Source organism: Engystomops pustulosus, chromosome 3 (assembly GCF_040894005.1).
Source record: "Engystomops pustulosus chromosome 3, aEngPut4.maternal, whole genome shotgun sequence".
Lineage (NCBI taxonomy): Eukaryota > Metazoa > Chordata > Amphibia > Anura > Leptodactylidae > Engystomops > Engystomops pustulosus.
The window spans coordinates 147,390,671-147,413,386 of NC_092413.1; the positions used below are offsets into that span (position 1 = coordinate 147,390,671).

Below are 22,716 nucleotides of genomic sequence, written 5' to 3' on the forward strand. Positions count from 1 at the left end.
AGCAGGTCCGCGCCCGCATCGCGGAGAGCTGGCAGCAATTACGCAATACATGCAATGCTGACGACTTCTCCTATAGGTCCCTGCTGACAGGGGCGTTCTGGGGGAGTGTCGGCCGCCTCCCTTATGAATAAAACTGACTGCAGAGCAGGAGATATGCAGATCTGTTTAAACCACCTTTCCAAACATACATTTTTAAAAAACTGGCTGGGGGGCTAGGGAGAGGGTTATGGTGGGGGACTTTTTCGGGGTGACAGGTCCTCTTTAAGGATATAAATATCCAGGCTTCACCCAAAGTAAAATTATGTGCACATAGCCTTACATGACATTGATGTCATTCATTGGTAAGGGATGGTGAATCATGGTGGTAGAGTCCTTTACAGAAGAATTACTCTAAAGGCTTTACAAAGAACATTATATGAGCTGTGTACCACTGCCATGAAAATTATATGAATACATTTTATATTACTTCTAGTTAAATATTTGCAATTTGTAATTACTCTTTTAAACGAAATCGACCACCAAAATCCAGCATGGATAAACCAGGGACACTTTCTCATAAATTCAGGCACTGTGACTGAGATAATCTTCTTATATTTGTTATCTATGGCCTCCTTCCTTCTAGAATCAACTTTTATTTATGCTAATCAGCCAAAAGTGCTCTAAGGAGTATAATCAGAGCCCCTCTGTGCTGTACTAGCTGTCACATTGTCTACCCTTCCCCCAGCTCCTGCAGTATATATTCCACTGCCTGAAGCAATCTCACGGCAGCAGAGGAAGTTAGGAGGGGGAAAGTGCTTCTTGTACACTGTAACAGCTGCAGGACAGAGGGACTCTGATAACACCCCCAGAGCACTTCTAGCTCATTAGTATAATTTGAAAAGTTGATTTTAGAAGTAAGGAGGCCATGGATAACAAATATAATAAGATCACCACAGTCACGGTGCCTGGATCTATGAGTAATTGCCCCAGGTTCACCATGCTTCATGTTGACGGTCGATTTCTTTTAAAGGAAATCATATTATTTAACCTCTACAGAGCCCAACTACAGAGAACAGGCATTCCAGCAAGAGAGTCTACCTTCAAATAAATGAAAATTCAACATAATACAAGACAAATGATTTAATGTGATTGTTGTGTGATTTTTGCAGATAATGGAGAATGGGAGATTGTCCATATCCCAGCCAAAAAGAACATTAATAGGAATGTTTCACCAGAAAGCACCAAATACCAAGACATCACGTTTTACCTCATTATTAAGCGGAAACCCCTTTTCTACATCATAAACATTTTGGCTCCTTGTGTGCTGATTGCTTTGATGGCCAACCTTGTCTTCTATCTACCAGCTGACAGTAAGTGCTCTTTTATTAGTAGATAGCAAATCTAACAGGAAAAGGAGGAAAGAATGTGAGGGATGTAGTGGCCGTGCTTAAGGCCAATTTTTGGCAGTAGTGGGTGAAATGGCACCCTCCCATCATGACACCGGATCGGTCTGTATGTAACATCATATTTCCGGCAGGTGGGGAGAAGATGACCCTGGCCATTTCTGTGCTGCTGGCTCAGTCTGTGTTCTTGCTTCTGATCTCACAGCGCCTCCCAGAGACCTCCTTTGCCATTCCTCTCATTAGCAAGTGAGTGACTTTAATTATTATTTATATACAGTAGATTGTGAAATGGTAAATAATGCCAAAAAAGTCCATCTTGTAAAACTCACAAAACTTGCAGTACCTATGTATACATCAGAGCTATAACACCATTCCCCAAGACCTTTCAACCACAAGGAGGTGGCAGCTATTACAAAGCCCTCTCCTCTCTCACCCTCCTTAGATGTCAAGGTCACTTTTTTCCATGGCATCTAAGGTGATACATAGATTAGCCATAATTATGTCAGGGAGTCTATATACTAGCCAATACATGATGTGCATTTATTTTGGGGAATGTAAAAGGGCTCTATAGGTTCTGCCAACATTATTATATAAAGTGCCACTTAATATTAGGAATGCCTATATATTCCTATTTTTGGTTTGTGTTTTTATTTTATAAGTCCCCCATGAGGTCATAAAAGACCCCTGGGGAACATTTTCACCGTTTTTTTTTTTATTTTACATTTTTATTCTTTTTCATGTTTCCATGTGTAACTGGGGCTAACTGACTAGCACGGGAGCAGAAGAAAACTAGACTCAGGATCTTGTAATCGGAAATCAGTAATCAAAATTAAGTACAATACACAGAGTAACTTAACTTAAAATCAACATGTACAACTGTGCTATAGAGCCAGAAGGGCTCCGGAAGGGGGGGGGGGGGAGGCGTTACTAGAGCCCCTTCGTACTGCAGCTTCACATGCTGTCACACTTTCTCATCCTTCCCAAGAACATGCCCCCTCCTTCTGTCTGCTGTAATCTCACTGTGCACCTGCACAGTCTAACAGCCTGTGAAACTACAACACTGAGGGTGTCACAGTGCTTGGATCTATGAATATCCCTGGTTTTTAGTGCTTGATTGTGATGGTAGATTTCCTTTAAAATCAACTTTTTTAAGTTTAAAATTGAAAATTATTGTACATCTGTTTTTTTCAGGTACCTGATGTTTATCATGGTGCTGGTGACTATTGTGGTGGTCAGCTGTGTTGTGGTGTTGAACATACACTTCAGAACTCCAAGCACACATATCATGTCAGATCGCATGAAAACGGTATGTATAGAAAAACATGTATACTGTACATACAGCAAAGGATGACACGACATATGAACAATCATTATCATTTTTCAATCATCCGTAAAAGATGGGTTAAAAGTTCTACACTGGATTTAGAGGCGATACTTCCACCGTAGTATGAGAAAGATCCAAAAGGGTAACCTTTATGCATGTGAAGGGATTTTAGGTCTAAAATTATTGATGAGTGATGAATAGGATAGAACATAATTAACTGACCAGTGAGGATGTGGCAGCCCTACACTATGGGTAACTCTGAAATTAGACAGTTCTGTACAGGGCCGATTCTAGCATTTTTGCTGCCTGAGGCGAATATTAAAATGCTGCCCCCCCCCCCCGCTCCCTGTTAAGTAAATGCGGAAAACTTTACTAACAATTAACAACCCTACAGGCAGCTCCCTGACACTGTGTGACTGACTACAGGATCTGAGAGGCATTAGTGGCATCTAGTACCTTATAGATGACAATTTCTTCCATCAGGAGGACTTTATTCCGGGTTCTCCAATCCATGACGTATCAAAGGTGAATTCACAGCCAGATATCTTCAGCTCCGTGCAGCATCTCCACCCGGCGTCCCTAAAAATACCACAGTCACTTACAGTATGAAGTATATACCCCTCACAACACAACTGACCGCACTCTCCACACATATAAAACATCCCTTCATTATCCCTGCTCTCATATATTTAAAGGCCTCGTTATTCACCACCCAATTAAATTATATACAGCTCCCATATACAGATCCCCTACAGCTTAAATAAAATCTTGCCCCACATATACAGCCCCCCAGCTTAGTAATATACTGTACCCCATATACATCCCCCCAGCTTAGTAATATACTGTATCCCATATACATCTCCCAGCTTAGTAATATACTGTACCCCATATACATCCCCCCAGCTTAGTAATATACTGTATCCCATATACACCCCCCCCCAGCTTAGTAATATACTGTATCCCATATACAGCCCCCCAGCTTAGTAATATACTGTACCCCATATACAGCCCCCCAGCTTAGTAATATACTGTACCCCATATACATCCCCCCAGCTTAGTAATATACTGTATCCCATATACACCCCCCCCAGCTTAGTAATATACTGTATCCCATATACAGCCCCCCAGCTTAGTAATATACTGTATCCCATATACAGCCCTCCCAGCTTAGTAATATACTGTATCCCATATACAGCCCTCCCAGCTTAGTAATATACTGTATCCCATATACATCCCCCCAGCTTAGTAATATACTGTATCCCATATACATCCCCCCAGCTTAGTAATATACTGTACCCCATATACATCCCCCAGCTTAGTAATATACTGTATCCCATATACAGGCCCCCAGCTTAGTAATATACTGTGTCCCATATACAGCCCCCCAGCTTAGTAATATACTGTATCCCATATACATCCCCCCAGCTTAGTAATATACTGTACCCCATATACAGCCCCCCAGCTTAGTAATATACTGTACCCCATATACAGCCCTCCCAGCTTAGTAATATACTGTATCCCATATACAGCCCCCCCAGCTTAGTAATATACTGTATCCCATATACAGCCCCCAGCTTAGTAATATACTGTATCCCATATACATCCCCCCAGCTTAGTAATATACTGTATCCCATATACATACCCCCAGCTTAGTAATATACTGTATCCCATATACATCCCCCCAGCTTAGTAATATACTGTATCCCATATACAGCCCCCAGCTTAGTAATATACTGTATCCCATATACAGCCCTCCAGCTTAGTAATATACTGTATCCCATATACATCCCCCCAGCTTAGTAATATACTGTATCCCATATACATCCCCCCAGCTTAGTAATATACTGTATCCCATATACAGCCCCCAGCTTAGTAATATACTGTATCCCATATACATCCCCCCAGCTTAGTAATATACTGTATCCCATATACAGCCCCCAGCTTAGTAATATACTGTATCCCATATACATCCCCCCAGCTTAGTAATATACTGTATCCCATATACCCATATACAGCCCCCAGCTTAGTGATATATAATATATAGCATCCCCCCCCAGTATAAAATAATTATGGCCCCATATAATACATATAGCATCCCCCCAGTATAAAATAATTATAACCCCAAATCCCCAAATAAAATATAGCATCCCCTCCCCCTAGTATAAAATAATTATGGCCCCAAATAATACATATAGCACCCCCCCCCCTAGTATAAAATAATTATGGCCCCATATGATATCTATAGCGTCCCCCCCTCCCCCAGTATTAAACGTTTTCTAGCCCTATATAGCGCCCCACCCCCCCGGTATTAATTATTAGCTACATTTAATTTAAGTACTTGAAAAATAATAAAATCATACTCACCTGCAGGCAGCTGCTCCCTCGGCGCGGCTCCGGTCTTCACGCGGCTTTCACTCCGGTCTTCCTGTGAGCCGCGGCTCCGCAGTGACACAGGCGCATGACGTCATGACGCCTGTGTCACTGCTTAGGACGGAGCGCGCAGCTGCCGGAAAGGCGCTGCGTCGCTCCGCATATAAATCGCGCCTGTGTCTTAAAGAGACAGGCGCGATTTATTTAGCTGGTGGGCGATTCGGGCGCTAATGGCCGCCCGAATCGCCCACTTTAGAGCGGCAAATTTCGCCGCCCTTTACAGGGACCCGCATTCTGCCGCCTGAGGCGAGATTTTCATCTCGCCTCATGGCAGATGCGGCCCTGGTTCTGTACATAGTGTAATGGCGTTCGGATCACACTACAGAAGCAGCTCCCATTGAAGTGAATCAGCAGTGTGACTGATATGCTATAGACAAAGTTGTTTGGTTCTAGTTCTAACTATAGATTATAAGAGATGAGCAGAGAGGCTCCAGGTGTTACAATAGATAGGTCATTAAAAGTTTTGGTCCCCAATATTTTACTTCTTCCTTTTTGTTCCCCTTAATATTCTTGAAAAAAACCCAGTGTTTACATATGACCTACACTTGGATTGGTCTGGCTCCACATATGGATCCTTGTACAGCTCTATTCACTATTCAAATGAATGAGAGCTCAGATGAAGTAACCCAGTACCCACATTACACAGTGAGTGGAACCATTAAGGTCCGACTTTGTAAACTTTGTTACTCCTAACGCAGTTACTCCTGATTGTGGGGTGCTAGGTGACCTATTATCTAAATCCTGCAAAAACCTATAAAAATCCTTAAAAACTGGTATTAAGCATTTCGCCAATATCTTCAAAAGCGCAGTCAATGTAAGTAAGAAAACAGTGTTTGGAATGAAAGTGCTACAATATTTGAGGCAAATTATTTAAAGAAAGTAATACAGTATAAGATAATACATATAAAAATGTTTGATTTTTTTAGATATTTCTGAGCAAACTGCCTCGTTTATTGCATATGTCCCAACCGGCAGAACCTGACCCTGAGCCATGGAATGGGGTCCTTCAGAGACGCAGCAGCTCAGTGGGTTACATTGCTAAAGCAGAGGAGTACTTCAGTGTGAAGTCTCGAAGTGAACTAATGTTTGAGAAACAATCAGAACGCCATGGTCTGACCAGTCGAGCTACACCTGCCCGTAAGTGCTGGTTTATGAGCCATTCATAAAACATACTAGTGAATGTAGAGGAGAATGGGCAATTTTGGCATGCATGTTTACTGACAAAAGTAAAGAATTTAAGAAGTTATCCAAAGAATATAAAAACTAAGTTGTGTATTCCCTGCTGAGTGATGTTATTAACTCTTTTTATTTCCTTATTGCCTCTGTTTTTGACATAATTGATTTGAGGGACCAAGAAGCAGTGCGGGGTATTTCTCAATTTTGGTGCTTGTAACTTTTTTTTTTGCGCGACTGTTTTTTGGCCAAAAGAGCCATTCTAATCTAGGGTGAAGAACAAGTTCTGCATCTGGAACTTCACTAATGAACCAGCTGTGCGTCCAGATTAAAACAAGTATGCTAAAGGAGAGGCCAGGACGACCCAAGCAGCATGGAGAGGGAGGCAGAGCAAATTCCAAGCACCCTTGCATTAGAACCAAGAACGGCAGATATTTAAAAGCAAAAGGCCTTCGGAATGTAGCCATTCCTTGTGGATAAGCAAAGAAGCCGTAACGTTGAACATTCATTTCTCACAAATGAACATAGGGACATGTAGAAGTTGATGCAGTTGGTCAAAACCAAAACTTACATGTAAAATATGTTGTCCTATCAACCAATAATATAGATTAGTGATGAGGGTCTGGGTCATTACATCATTGATAAATATTTTAGGTATTATGGAAAGACCTTCACTGTTTCTATTTGTTCAGCTCAAAATGACTCTAATGGAGAACAAAAAGGCCCACATTTATTAAAGCATTTGTGCAAGTTTTGTGTCTGACTTTGCACCGAAAAGAATGTGCAAACTTCTTGCACATGTATTTATAAAGTGTCTGCGCCAGTCTTGTGTCGTGGCTGTAGCACCTACTGCTTATTCGGAGTTTGCATCACATCTCTGTCTGCGCCACAATTCTGCATGGAAAAAATGGTTCACACTTTGCAAGCAGTGCAGGGGGCAATAGATTAATAAGGACTGTGTGCAGTGTCGGACTGGCCCAGCGGAGCAACGGAGAAACCTCAGGTGGGCCCCGCTATTTGAACTTACAGACAGGAGAGGACACCGAGAGGAGTAAGCCCCGCCCACCAGCTCGGAGCTTCAGCAGATCTGCAGCTCCTTGCTCTCTTGAATACCGGCGAGCTTTGGCTTCAGTACAGGCTTCTCGCTAGATATCCTGTCTCCCTCCCTCTCCAGCTCCTCACCAGAGGTCCTATCTCCCTGCCTCTCCAGCCCTGCACTGATTAAATTGTTATGCAGCTGCTTGCTCTCTCTTGAATACAGCTGGAGCTTCAGTACAGGCTCCTCACTAGATATCTGGTCTCCCTCTCTCTCCAGCTCCTCACTAGCGATCCTGTCCTCCTCCCTCTCCAGCCATGCGCTGATTACATTGTTATGCAGTCGGCAGTGACAGGAGGGGGAGGCTGAAAGAGTTGCACAGGAAGTAGAATGAAGCCAGAAGACAGGAAGATTATGGCAGTTTTCTGTAGGCTGGTTCCTCCTCTCTACTGTCCTCTGCATCTCCCTCCTAACTTCATTATTAGCTCTCTTCTGATTTATTCCTTACTTTTCCATTTCCCTTTCCACCTGTGTCTCCCTCCAGCTGCTCAGTCCTGTGATCCATCTCAGCTGCTTACTTCTATGTTTACTTCTTACTGCTGTACACTTATGATATTTCCCCCCAGCTGCTTTTAGGGCGCTGTCCCACGTTGCGTTTGCAAACGCAGACAAAACCACGCCCACCGGGGCGGTCCGCGGTCAATGGAAACGCCTGCGATCGGGAACGAGCCACCGGTGTTTTGCATTCATTTAAAGCAATTTTACTCCCTTGTTTTGCCCCTCCCCTAATCTTTTCATTCTTATCATCTGACCACCCCCAGCAGCCTTTATGCCCCCTCCAAGCCCCAGCTGCAGATCTAATATGATTGCCTTAAAGTATACTGTTGGACAGTAGTTATCTAATATGTATGTATGTGGAATGTAGATGTGCATGTAATGCAAGGATGTATGTGGAATGTTCATGTACAGGTGGTATTTAGTGTGAATACAAGTGCAATTTATGTGTGTATTCATGTAGAATGTGTAAATGTTCATGTGTGATTGCATGTTTACCATGGCTGGTTTTAACCCCCTCACGCTCCGTGGCGGATATATCCGCCACGGAGCGCAGTGACTTAGCGCTCAGTGGCGGATATATCCGCCACGGCGCTTATGCCGGCTCGGCTCTGGATCAGAGCCGAACCGGCATCGGGAAACACGGGGTGCCGGCTGTAACTAATAGCCGGCACCCCAGTGTAACACCCGCGGTCGGAGTCGGCTCCGATCGCGGGTGTGTAACCCGTTAAATGCCGCGGTCAGCACGACCGCGGCATCTAACATGTCTCTGGGGTGTCTTTCCCCCACGATCGGCCCCCCCGAACCGTTTTCGGGGGGCACCGATCGCTGCTATGGAAGTGCTGGGGTCCGATCTGGTCCCCAGCACTGCCTGCAGGCACTGCCAGTAAGATGGCGTCTGTGACGTCATCTTACTGGCATAGTGCCAGCCTATGCAAGTGCATAGGCTAACCCTGATAATACCCTGCAATACATGATTATTGCAGAGTATTATCATGAACAAGCAATCAGATGATTGCTTGGTCATTTCCCATGGTGGAAAAGTGAAAAAGTAAAAAAAAAATGTTATTCAATAAAAAATAAAGTAATAAATCAATAAAAATGCCCATAAGCCCCATAACATATAAAGAGACATATAACCCCAAAAAAGTCTAAATCATAACAAAAACCCCACATATATAGTATCACCGCGTCCGTAACAACCCGTAAAATACAAGTAAATCATTATTGAACCCCCACGATAAACGCCGTAAAAAAAAACTGCTATAAACCTTCTAAAAATTATGATTTTTAGCTATTCAATCCCACAAAAAATGCTATAAAATGTGATCAAAAAACCATGTGTACTCCGACATGATACTGGTGCAAAGTACAACATGTCCCGCAAAAAATAAGCCATCAACCAGCTCCGTAGCCAAAAAAGTAACAATGTTATGCCACTTGGAAGACGGCAATACATAAATGATAGATTTTTCCCCACATTAGGGTTTTGTTTGACAAATTTAGTAAAACGTAAGAAAATATATTCAAGTCTGGTATCCCCGTAATCGTATCGACCCATAGAATAAAGATAACAGGATTATTAGTCTATACGGTGAACACCAAAAAAAAAAGAGTAAAAAATCCAGTACAGAATTGATGCTTTTCTACTCCTGCCCTCAAAAAAAGTTCCTAAATTTTCAACAATAGGTGATACCAACCCCAAAATGGTAAAAATGGAAAAAGCATCTCATCGCGCAAAAAAAAATGGCATCACATGGCCCAAATAACGAAAAAGCAAAAATTTTATAGCCTTCAAAAGGGGCCAATGAGGAAACTAAAATCCTGGCAGCTGCAGGGCGCTCCTTCCCTTCTGCGTCTCGCTGTGCCCCCATAACACAAGTAATGTCCACATGTGGGGGGTCTTTGTACTCAGGAGAAATTGTAGAACAAATTGTATGGTGGGTTTTCTCTTTTTATATTTTGGAAATGTGTAAATTTTAGTGCTAAATGAACGTATAAGGGAACAATTTGACCATTCTAAATTTCACCTCCATTTTGATTCAATTACTATGAAGATCTCAAGGGGTTAACAATCTTCGTAAAAGCTGTTTCTGATAGCTTGAGGGGTGCAGATTTGAAAATGGGTTGGTTATATAGGGGGTTTTGGTGCTAAATATGTAAAATTTCATTCAAAACTGTATTTATCCCCAAAATAGTCAATTCTGAAAATCCGGAAAAGCGATATTCTTTTTGTAAGCCGCGTGACATCAAAATAAATTATCCAAACATTTCAGAAATTATGAAAATGTAAAGTAGACAAATGGGAAATGTTATTCAGCAACTTATTTAGGTGGTAAATCTATCTGCCTGAAAACGCAATGATTTTGAATTTCGAAAATGGCAAATTTTTCAAAAAATTTATCATATTTTCTTTTTTTTTGTAAGTAAACGCAAAACTTATCAGCCAAAATTTACCACTAAAATGAAGTACAACATGTGGGGAAAAAACAATCTCAGAATCGTTTTGATAAGTAACAGTGTTCAAAAGTTATAACCATATAAAGCGACGCAGGTCAGAATCCAAAAAATCGGGCTGAGCCTTAAGCTACAAAATGGCTGCGTCCTTAAGGGGTTAATAAGTTTTTTTTTTTCCATTTATTGAAAGTGTAAGCAACTGTGAACACTGTAAGGCTGGTGCCACACGTAGCGCTTTGTCTGTGCTTGCAAACGCAGACAAAGTCGCGCCCACCGGCGTTTCTATGGAAACGCCTGCGATCGGGAACGAGACGCCGGTGTGTTGCGTTAATTTAACGCAAAACACCGGCGGCTCGTTCCCTATCACAGGCATGCGAGGCCCGTCCTGGTGGGTGCGACTTTGTCTGTGTTACGCTTCCAGTGTAGCCAAATGCATTATAACATTTAACATTTATGCATTCTGAAACACGCTTTTTGACCCATCCAAAACGTGGATGTGAATGCACCCTCAGGGCGTTTTCATTGCATTTTAAAACGCATTACAACAGTTGAGCAAAGGTGATTTGCCTAATTACATTACTGTTAAACATTTGCGTTTACCTCTCTTCAGCTGTTGTAATGCGTTTTAAATGCAATCAAAGCGCAACGTGTGAACGTGCCCTGAGGGCGCGTTCACACATTGCGCTTTGGTTGCATTTTCATTATGTTTTAAAACGCATTACAACAGCTGAGGAGAGATGATTTACCTAATTACATTACTATTTATATTTGCAAACGCTATGTTAACACATGCGTTAACAATGCGTTTTGTAAACGCAAACATTAACCGTAATGTAATTAGGCAAATCACCTAATCTCACTGTTGTAATGCGTTTTAAAACGCAATGAAAATGCAACCAAAGCGCAACGTGTGAATGCGCCCTCGGGCTGCGGTTTTGAAACGCATTACGGGTGCAGTCGCACGTTGCGTTTACCGCATGCATTTAAAAACTCAATGGAATAGCTGAAGAGTGATTTGCCTAATTAAACAGCTGTTAACACATGTGTTTGCAAAACGCAACCGTTAACATATTGTTAACTCATATGTTAACACAGCGGCTAACTCATGCATTTGTTAACACAATGTTAACACATTTCAGCTCTTCCAATGCGTTTTTAAACACATGCGGTAAACACAACATGTGATCGCAGCCTAAAAGAACTGAGGAGAGGTACAAAACACAATATAAGCATGTTAGCATATGTGTTTTGTTACCACATTGTTAACGTAAGTGTTAACTGCTTGTTTACATAGCATTTTGTAAACAAACATGTTAACAGTAATGTAATTGGGCAACTCAGTTCCTCAGCTGACAAATACATGTGAAAACGCGACCAAAACGCAATGTGTTATTTTAATTTTAACAAAATGTTAACAAATGTTTTAACTTCATTCACATTGTGTTTTGTAATTGCACTTGGTAACAGCCTTGCAATGAGGCAAATCTCTCCTCAGCTGTTGATTTATACTACATTTTGAAATGCAATACAACAACTGAGGAGAGGAGATTTGCCTAATAACAGTCCGTTTACAAAACAACACAATGTGAATGTGGTGTTAACACGTGTTAACATGTTATCATAAAACTGAAACATTAACACAATGTTAATACATGTGTCAACATTGCATTAAAATTGTGTTTTGTGAACACACATGTTAACAGCAATGTAAATAGGCAAATCTCCTCTAGGGTGATGTCAGACGTGATGTCCGATCGGGCCGCAGGCGTTTATTGATCTTGTGTGTTTTGTACTGGCCATCACTTGTAGGGCTGAATCCACTGAATGCAGACAGCTCACATGACCAGCTATATGGAGAAATAAAGCCAGCCATTGATGGGGCCAACTTTATAGTTAAGCACATGCGGGAAAAGAACAATTACAATGAGGTATGTGTGAATATTTATGTTATATATATAGAAATGTTTTGAGGGCTTTAAGCAGATAATTATTATTCCTAGCAGTTGAAGTGACTTCATGTAACGCACAGAAAACTGTCCATGAGGTAGAAATATGACATGTGTGTTACACCGTGGAAGGAATTTATCAAGGTCTACAAAACAAAATCCCTGTCTCAGAAAGTCGTAAAATAGGGTTTTGCACATTTTTTGGGTTTTTCCAATAAAATGTTCTGGGACATTTTTACACAACTCTGTGGGTAGGTAAATGGGCATGTCCAGCTAATGGGTCACAAATAATTGTTGTAATAGCACTACAACTGGGCATTGGTGTAGAAAGAATAACATTTCAGGATGGATTCGCTAAATTTACAGTTCAGCAGTCTCCATCAAGAGTTACTTAATAATATCCCCCCCCACCTATAGACTAATTTTCCATTGAGGAATGTTATGTTATATACTAGCCGTGATATACTTGCTTACTGTTTCTTACTCCTTTTATTTGCAGGAGAAAGATAACTGGTACCGTGTAGCTCGCACGGTCGACCGCCTTTGCCTGTTTATTGTGACTCCAATTATGATCATCGGGACCCTTTGGATATTTTTGGGAGGAGCCTACAACCAACCACCTACATACCCATTTGCTGGAGATCCCTATGATTACAAGGAAGGACATAAAAGATTGATATAGAAGCTGAGGATATACCTGTCCATCATAAAAGGAAATACACTTTTTACACATATGAAAGTATTAATTCTTATGGGATTTATCAGTGTGTAAATTCTATTAATCTTTTATATTTGTCATGTGTGTCGCATCTACAGTGGATTTTCTGTTGCCTCTTTTATGTTGACTATTTTATAAAATGAACAATCCTTAAAATTGTTTTATTAGTCTATAAATGTGTTAACACAATAACAGAACAGAACATTTACAAGCCAAAAAAATAAGCAATGAAAATGACATCAACTACAATAATAATGTAGACTTGCTTCTAATCCTTCTCCCCTCTCCTGACACAACTGGATGTTACTGTAACATTGTTTGTTGGAATTTAAACCCAGATGTAACTGTTTAATCAAACCTACTATATTTGATTGTAGTTCTGGATTCTTATGGCTGGAGAGACAAATACTTTCAGGTTTTGGGTGCAAGTCGCTATGAATGTTATAATCCTTCTCACAGCATATAATGAGTACCTAGCATGGGCATATGTGATCGGAGGGCACCAATCAGATAGCATGACAGCAGGGAGCCTGTAATAGAGCAGTAGTATACTCACAATATACTGCAATACAGTTGTAACACAAGACTTTTTTTTTTTTTAATGCAAAGTTTTTTATTTTTTCTAGCTATATACTATATAATGTATATGTACCTCCCCTGTAGTATATAGCCAGCCCGCTCCCTCTGTAGTATATAGCCAGCCCGCTCCCTCTGTAGTATATAGCAAGCCCGCTCCCTGTGTAGTATATAGCCAGCCCGCCCTATGAAGTATATAGCCAACCTGCCCCATGAAGTATATAGCTAGCCTGCCCCCTATAGTATCTTGCCAGACTGCCCCCCTATAGTATCCAAGCAAACTGCCCCCCCTGCAGTATATAGCCAGCCTGCCCCCTGTAGTATATAGCCAGCCTGCCCCCCTGTAGTAAATAGCCAGCCTGCCCCCCTGTAGTAAATAGCCAGCCTGCCCCCCTGTAGTAAATAGCCAGCCTGCCCCCCTGTAGTAAATAGCCAGCCTGCCCCCCTGTAGTAAATAGCCAGCCTGCCCCCCTGTAGTATATAGCCAGCCTGCCCCCCTGTAGTATATAGCCAGCCTGCACCCTGTAGTATATAGCCAGCCTGCACCCTGTAGTATATAGCCAGCCTGCACCCTGTAGTATATAGCCAGCCTGCCCCCGTAGTATATAGTCAGCCTGCCCCCACTTTATTATATAGCCATGAAAATTAATACTTACCTACCTGCGCTCCCTGCAAGTGCATGCTCTGTCCCACGTCACCTGTGTCACCGACGCCCAAACAATGTTGCTGGCAGCCATGCACCTGGGTCATAGAGGACACTGGCTGCTTAGAGCAACCAGCGAGATGTGTATCATAAAGATACACATATCACTGACAGCTACTGGGGGCCAGGCCCCTCGTCCCCAGCCTGCTTCCAGGTGCAGCTGATATGTGCCGAGACACTGCATCTATTTAACTGCATTATTTTGTGTATGTAAAGAAGTTCTCAATGCCTAGATGAAAATCATATCATTTCTACTCTATTCAACTGCACAGATCAACACATAAACATCTTAGTAGGGCTGATAAGTGATATATGCAGGGGCGTTGCTAGGTTAAAAGATCTGGGGCCCATGCCTGTGCCCCAAATGTTAATGGGTTGGTGGGAAATTCTCCTCCAGTTCCGGAGCCACTCCACAGATTCAAGTCCATTTGCATCCCCAGTTAGACTTTTGTATGATACTCCACCACTCAGCTTATGGCGCAGCTTGGTGCAAGATGCGCAGTATAGTGAGTTCACAACACCACACCATCTACACCAAGTCGGTGAAGACAGAGGGTGAAAAGAAGATCAGCCTGTATAAAGGAAGAGAGGTAAGCATTAAAAATTTTTTGGTAAATTGCTGGGGGACCTGAAGATGGGGCATGATAAAATCCAAGATGCCACAAGTGGGGGCATGATAAAAAGCGAGGGGACATGATGGGTTATGATGGAGCAGGGGCACTAAAAGGGGACATGATGTAGCAGGGACCACAAAATGGAGCATGATGGAGCAGGGGCCACAAGAGGGGACATAGTTTTACCCTCATACAAATCCCTGGTCAGACCACATGGAATATTGTAGTACAGTTTTGGGCACCAGTGTATAAAAAGGACATAGTAGTACTGGAACAAGTGCAGATGAGAGCAACCAAGATTATTAGTCGAAAATACAATGGCGGATTACAAAATGTTTCAGTTTAGAAAAAGGACAGCTGAGGACCTTATTAAAATGTATGAATACCTGAACAGGCAGTACAAGGACTGTGACCAGGACAAGGGGGCATCCTCTAAGCCTAGAGGAGAGGCGATTTTACCATTGCCATTGGTATAAATTGTTAAATGAGGGGTTGTTGAAAATTGAAAAAAAAATATTGGCACTAGGTGGTCTGAAAGGAAGAAAGTATGCTCACCTCTGTCACAATGGACTGAAGGTAAGGACAGAGGAAAGTAAAAGTTCTTTCTTATCTGTACTCTACCTGAGACCAGGAACAAGGCTGTGTTCACGACATATGCCGTTTGTAAGTAGTACAATTTTTTAATTAAACAGTCAAAACATATTACTACTTCCAAAATGTATATGTTTTAAAAAGCAATGCAAATGCCAAATTATGGAGTATTACTAAGTATAGGGGGCACAATAAAGGGGTGTAGGAATTAACCGTGCAGTTGTCATTATAAAGTGTGGTGGTCAAAATTAATTAGATGTTAGGGCCACAATAAGTGGTTTGCTATTAACTACTGGGCAATATATAGAGTTTTTATAAAATGTGGGACCTACAATAGGAACAGTATAGTGTTTGGGTCTAGAACAAGGCACATTATGCATTGTAGGGATCATAATAAAAGTATTTCACAGTGTGATTGGCAGAGTAGTGGTGATTTAGCAGTATGTTACACTAGATGGCACTCTATGTGTGGTACTAATAATTACAAGGGGGTTCTTGTATAGCACAATTACAGTGGTTTAGGGTCACAATCAGGGGTATCAAAAGGATAACTGGGAAAGTGAAGAACATGAGATGTCTGTGTGGTAAACTCTGCTGGGACTGACATCTGACTGAAAGAGGAGAAATGGGGGTCTCTCAATTAAAAAGGCCAGCAGAGCACCCCATTAAAAAAGTGTCCAACAAAACGCCCTGATTAAAAAGATGTCCAGCAGTGTGCCCCCATTAATAAAATGTCCAGTAGAGCACCCCCATTAATAAAATGTCCAACAGAGTGCCCCATTAATAAAATGTTCAGGAGAGTACCCCCATTAATATAATCTCCAGCAGAGTGCCCCAATTATCATAATGTCCAGCAGAGTGCCCCCATTAATAAAATGTCCAACAGAGTGCCCCATTAATAAAATGTCCAACAGAGTGCCCCCATTAATAAAAAGTCCAGCAGAGTGCCCCCATTAATATAATGTCCAACAGAGTGCCCCCATTAATATAATGTCCAGCAAAGTGCCCCTGTTAATATAATGTCCAGCAGAGTGCCCCATTAATAAAAATTCCAGCAAAGTGCCCCCCTTAATAAAATGTTCAGCAAAGAGCCCGCCTTAATAAAATGTTCAGTAGAGGGCCATAGATAATAAAATTTCCAGAAGAGTGCCCCTCTTAAAAAAATGTCCAGCACAGTGCCCTCCTTTGCAAAAAGGTCCCACTGAGTGCCCCCCTTAAAAAAAATAAAGTTAGTACTCACCCTTTGGCGTCTTCTTCTGCCAGCAGCACCTCTTCGGGTTCCCAGGAGCTCCGGCAAATGCATATGTAGGCTATTTGCCGTCTCACAAACTGTAATGACCTCATACTGCCGCGTTATAGTTTCTGTGCCAGCAGATCGCATGGACATACATCTGCTGGAGTGGCCGGGAACCCGAAGAGGAGCTGTGGGGAAAAGATGACGCCAGGGGTCAGCGCAGGAGGGTGAGTATGAACTTTTTTTTTTTTTTTTTTATATATATAGCCAAAGTATAAGCCAAGTGGGGCTCTTTCAGAACAAAAATTGTTCTGAAAAACATGTTTCATACTCAAGTATATATGTATATAAACAGTACATATATAAACAGTATATACAGTATATATGTATATATAACAAGCATTGCTTTCAATGTTTGTTAAAAAAAAATAAAAGGCAACGTTTTACATCAACATGTTATTGACTCATTCTGTAAATTACATAATACAGTTCAATAGCTGCATAAATGTACAACCGTTGTATTATTGTACCTCTACCACTTGTAGTAAGAGCAGAGGAGTAGTACTGTGTGATTATTGTGTGCATTACTGATTCACTTTAAGCAATCACTTAAAGTCGCTCTAGTTGTCTGTGACAGCTGGATATTTGCTGGCATCAGTTTCTAGTCACTGCTATAAAATTTCTTCACCCAAATCCTATCAAAGATTGAAGCTGGAACGCAACAAGAAAAACCAACTGAGGACAAAGTATATGGTTGTTTCCTGCAGTAGAGAGATAGTCTGGAAACCCTCCTGTTATACATAGAATACCCTAAACGAGTAATTCAAGGAAACCTACCATCAAAATGAAGCATGATAAACCAGGGACACTTGCTCATTGATCCAGGCACTATGACTGTTGTAATCTTTTTATATTTGTTTGCCATGACCTCCATCCTTCTAAAATAAACTTTTAAATTGTACCAACACCTTACTTATTAAAGGGAACCTATCACCAAGAGACCCATTTTTAGCACTCCCCAGTGCCCACAGAGCATAGTACATACACTGCCAAAGTGTTTTTGTATAAAAAATAGGTTTTACAGAAAAAAAGATATGTTATATAGTACCTTTTAATACCATGTGTTCTGTGACTAGGCACTCGTCACCTGGGAGTGGCTGGAAAGGAGCATTTTGAAAAGACCCATTACTTGGCTTAGCGACGCCCCCTGCTCCGCTACAGCCAATCCCGAGTGAGGGGAGTTATTCATATATTTGAAAAGGACACATGGAGAAGCAGTTTGGGGTGGGGACTGCTCCTTTCCAGCCACTCCCAGGTGACGAGTGCCTAGTCACACAGCGCATGGCATTAAAAGGTGGTATATAACATATCTTTTTTTCTGTAAAACCTATTTTTTTATACAAAAACACTCTGGCAGTGTATGTAATATGCTCTGTGAAAAAATGTGTCTCCTGGTGACAGGTTCCCTTTAAGAAGGTGTTAAATTTATTAAAGTGTACCTTACATGTGCACAAAAATGTGCTACTTTTCCGTTCACCTAGCAATGTTAACTGCACAAGAATTTTTTAGTGTTGTACTTGATATATCTTTAAATTTTGCAAAGGGCGCAATTCTGTGACTCGCAAACTCCAGTCCCAAACAGGCATAAGCAAAAGTTTAGAAGGGGTTGCGTAAGACTTTGAGACTTTTGTGTAACTTTTTAAGAAAAAAGGCGCAAATGTTATGACTTAAAGTTAAATGACCCCCAAAGAGTGTTATCCTTTTAGATGAAGAATAACTATCCAAACTCATATCTAGAATTATATTGGCCCATCACCTGAAGGTTGTCTGACCCGAAAATGACATCATTCTTGTGTTGAAAATTGTTGCAAACATCTTGATCTATCAATAAAATCCACTGAAACATCTAGTCGTGTTGCAGTTTTTTTGTGTTGTGCTCCTTTTACACATTGTCACTCTGAAAACCAGGCTTTAGGGCTCATTCACTGTTTTCTATGGAGGGAGGAGAGGTCACCTCCTCCTCACCCCCAGCACATGGTGGTATGCACTCACGGCAGGCATACCGTGTGTGAATATACCCTTACAGGAATTCTACAATTGATTGATCTGACCAATCATTAATTCACAAGTCTGCAGTGCTTCTGTGTAATCTGACAGCTCAGTGAACTCCTGTCTGTCTTGCTAGCAAGGTGGAATGCAGCAGGGGAAATATCATTATATCAGATAGTACAATGTTTCTTGTGTTTATTAATACTACTGATTTATAGAAAGTTTGTTAAATTGTGAATGATCGTTTAAATATGCACCTGTAGTATGTCCATGGACAAATACTGCGACAACTGAACTCAACTGTATATTTGACATCAAAGTCCTTTGATCCCTTTCAGAATGAAAGGCTTCTCTTGTATGACTGGAACAGGTGTAAGGTTTTTTTTTGTTAATGTAGGAATACTCCACCATTTACCCATTTTGGAAGAAGTAGCAAATATTCATCCAGGATGCCACAACATGAAAATAAAGGGACTCCCAAAAATATGCTTAACTATGGAAAAATTGTCGTGATACACCATTTTGAATTGAGGTCTTAGGCTTTTTGTGGCTACTATTTTAGAAAGGACCCTATCGAAAATGGATTTTTTTGACATATCAATGGCTATTAAAGAATGGAAATGTTATCATTTTTGCAAATGTCTGTTTCTCTCCATCATTATGTGGTTACTCTTCAATCATTATACTTTATGTTTAATTTTTACCTTTTTTTGTTCTATGAGATGTTGAGCAAGGTCGCCACCTAGTGGATAGAACATGGTTCAATTTGATGCCACAGGCGTGCAAACTTTTGAGTTTGTTTGACAGTGAAATACCAACAAAGTATTCACAAGCCATTCCCCCCACTGTGTAGACTGGGGGGATTCCAGCTGATAACTGGAAGCTCTCACCAAGTATACAGGAAAGTCTAATTTCAGAAAGACTGAGTGACACACATTATTCTGCAGCCAACAGATGGCCTGTGAAGACAAACACTTCTAGCATCAGCTGTCTACTGAGGCATAACATGTGCCAGCAACTTAACTCATTGTGTACTCAGAGCAAAACCTCCAGCATGCAGGAAAGGTGCAGAGATCAAACGGAGGAAATGATTTATTTACCTATGTTCTGGTTTTCTGCTTCATTCATATTACATCATTGCAGCCACACTGGGAATGGTTCAGTGGTTCATCTTGCCACCACCTTTTCTGACATGGGGTTTTTAGAGACACAGATGTCATTGTTTTAGTGATGTTTCTGTTACCTAGAGATACATAGAACATTATGGGGCATTATGGAGTCGTGATCCCCGATCTGGACTGTCCGACGATAATGCACTGTGCCGCGATCCTCGTAGATCCAAGTATTGTGCGCCCAATATCCTGCATGTGTCGCTCCCCGCTCAGCTCCGCCGGAGTTCATCATCTTCTTCCTGAGTGCATTGTCTTGCGACACAATTTAAAAGTTAAATCCCGCGCTCAGTCCGAATCAGTCGGTTTGTCCAACGGCCCGCCCCCGATTTGTGTCGCATGAAAGCCGGCTCCGATGCAACAAAATCCGATCGCATGCGACACAAACCCCTTTTAAATGCGGCACAAATCGTCGGAATACCCAACGAAAGTGCGGTCCGTGGACCTTTAGTAAACGAGTCCCTATGTGTTTGTTGGGGCAATGGATGGAGGAGCAGAGTATAAAAATCTCCCTTGCTTCATTTCTAAATAGATTTCCCAGCTGAAAGTTCTCAATTTATTCCACATGCACATTATTTTATTTAAATATTTGGACTTACAAATGTGCTGAATATCTCAGAAAAATTCTGTGTATTTGCTCTGCAGTCTCTCCTTGCCTCGTGCTGATGCCAAACAAAATAATGACATAAGAAGTGCCATAGAGAACCCAATGCAGGAGCGTGAATGAGTTACTTTAGATTTAAGACATAGGAAAATGTTGCAGGAGCTGTAGCACTTCCATAAAAAAAAAATCAAAATTTTACAGACGCCAAGGTCACACTGGACTAGACCTACACATTTCGAGCTTGTTCTTATTCATGGTATTGTTCTTTAGATTCACCTAGTGGAAACTGCATAGGCCAAAGAAAAAGAGACAACTTCATAAAGGGAAAGATTAACTTCATGTTTTCCTAAATCAACAAGTATACAGGTTACAAATAACACATGTAGATTAATAATAATAATGCTTTATTTATATAACTACATCATATTCCGCAGCACTTTACAGATCATGGGGTAAAAATACAATCAAAATAAGACATTACGGAACAATGTCATTGTCACAGGAAAGAACAGTAATGAGAGTCCTGCTTACAAGAGTTTACAATTTTAAAGGGGTTGCCCAACAGTTTTTGAAATTTTTTAGGCAGGCTTGGAAGAGATTTTTTAAAAAACAAACTGTACTCACCACCTCCAACCCTCCTGGTGTCCCTGCAGGGACATTTCAGCTGACCTTGCCTGTTTGTTCAGCTGGGTTAATCTTCTGCCTGGGCGAGGTGGCTAGCCATGCCCACCTATAATTTGTTTTTTTTCTCAAATCATTGTGGTTCCAAGTCAGGCCCGGCGCTAGCACCCAGCTGACCCAGGCAAGTGTCAGGGCCTAAGGGTGCTGGATAAGCCCCCAGATCAATTGTACCAATGTCGCCTTAAGACACTGGTACAAATGATCACCATCCGGCTTGTGTACTTTTCTGCCTCTATGCATCGCTCGTCGGGAGAGCAGCATAGCCGCAAAATCCAAAACTCACCTTTCCTCGTTCCCCAAAGGTGTGCTCCGCACTGTATGCGACGGCTCTGAAGCTGACGCACATGATGATGTCATCAGATCACGTGTCACGGCTTCAGAGCTAGCTTGTACAGCAGGCACATGAGAAGAAAGAAGGTGGCTGTTCCTGCACTGTTTCAGGGGAACAAAGAAATGTGAGTTTTTACCTTTCCCGAAGGGGGGCAGTGTGGCTATGGGGGGAAGGTGGGCAGTGTGGCTATGGGGGGAAGGGGGAAAATGTGGCTACGGGGGGGAGGGGGCAGTGTGGCTACGGGGGAAGGGGGCAGTGTGGCTATGGGGGGAAGGTGGGCAGTGTGGCTACGGGGGGAAGGGGGAAAGTGTGGCTACGGGGGGGAGGGAGCAGTGTGGCTACGGGGGAAGGGGGCATTGTGGCTACAGGGAGAGGGGGGCATGGGGCTACAGGGGGAGGGGGGGCAGTGTGGCTACAGGGTGAGGGGGCAGTGTGGCTTTAGGGGGAGGGAGGCAGTGTGGCTTCAGGGGAAGGAGGCAGTGTGGCTACAGGGGGAGGGGGGCAGTGTGGCTATGTAGGGGGGATACACTGTGGCTACGCGGGGTAGGACAGTGTGTCTAGGTAGGGCGGAGACAGTGTGGCTACTAGAGGGAGACCCATAAAGGGGCCCAATAAGGCTCTGTTGCCCATGGGCCTACTAGAACCTGGAGCCGGCCCTGTTCCAAGCAGTGAGCTTCACTGACCATCTATGACTAAAACTATGATTTGTAAAGCGCTGCAGAATTTGATGGTGCCATATAAAGATTATTATTATAATACAGAAAATTGTTTTTTAAGATCTCTTTGCTATGGTCATTTACATCAGCTTTTTTCATGTAGTGTAGAATGTTTCTGCAACAACTGCGGCAGTGATTTTACTACCATGCTGTGTGTGAAATGTAATGTAGTGTTAGGTGTGTGTATCTGATAAACATCTGGTGAGAGTCCATCAGATGATAGTCACTCCATGAGCACTTTTTATAATACAATGCAGCCCTCTGCTGTCAGCAGAAGTTCCCTGTCATTTTCGGAACCTATCACCAGTCTCAGAAATGCAGGACATTGTTATTTCCCTTTGTCCTCTTTGGTATCAACAGCTGACGATTCGGTGGGACAGCTGGTGATAGTGTCCCAGAGGTCTGCTCAGACCCTAAAATAACCATT

The 22,716-nt window shown here is 42.0% G+C and overlaps 1 protein-coding gene across 1 annotated transcript in view; it reads left to right on the forward strand.

Annotated features, from left to right (window-relative positions):
• The window catches only part of CHRND (cholinergic receptor nicotinic delta subunit), a 38,424-nt gene extending 25,032 nt beyond the window's left edge, over positions 1-13,392 (forward strand). The window contains exons 7-12 of the mRNA XM_072142483.1: positions 1,149-1,349; positions 1,517-1,628; positions 2,574-2,688; positions 6,063-6,273; positions 12,167-12,285; positions 12,803-13,392. Of these exons, the coding sequence (XP_071998584.1) occupies positions 1,149-1,349; positions 1,517-1,628; positions 2,574-2,688; positions 6,063-6,273; positions 12,167-12,285; positions 12,803-12,985 (941 nt within the window). The 3' untranslated portion in view covers positions 12,986-13,392. The remainder of the gene's footprint in view (positions 1-1,148; positions 1,350-1,516; positions 1,629-2,573; positions 2,689-6,062; positions 6,274-12,166; positions 12,286-12,802) is intronic.
• The last annotated feature ends 9,324 nt before the right edge of the window (positions 13,393-22,716 follow it).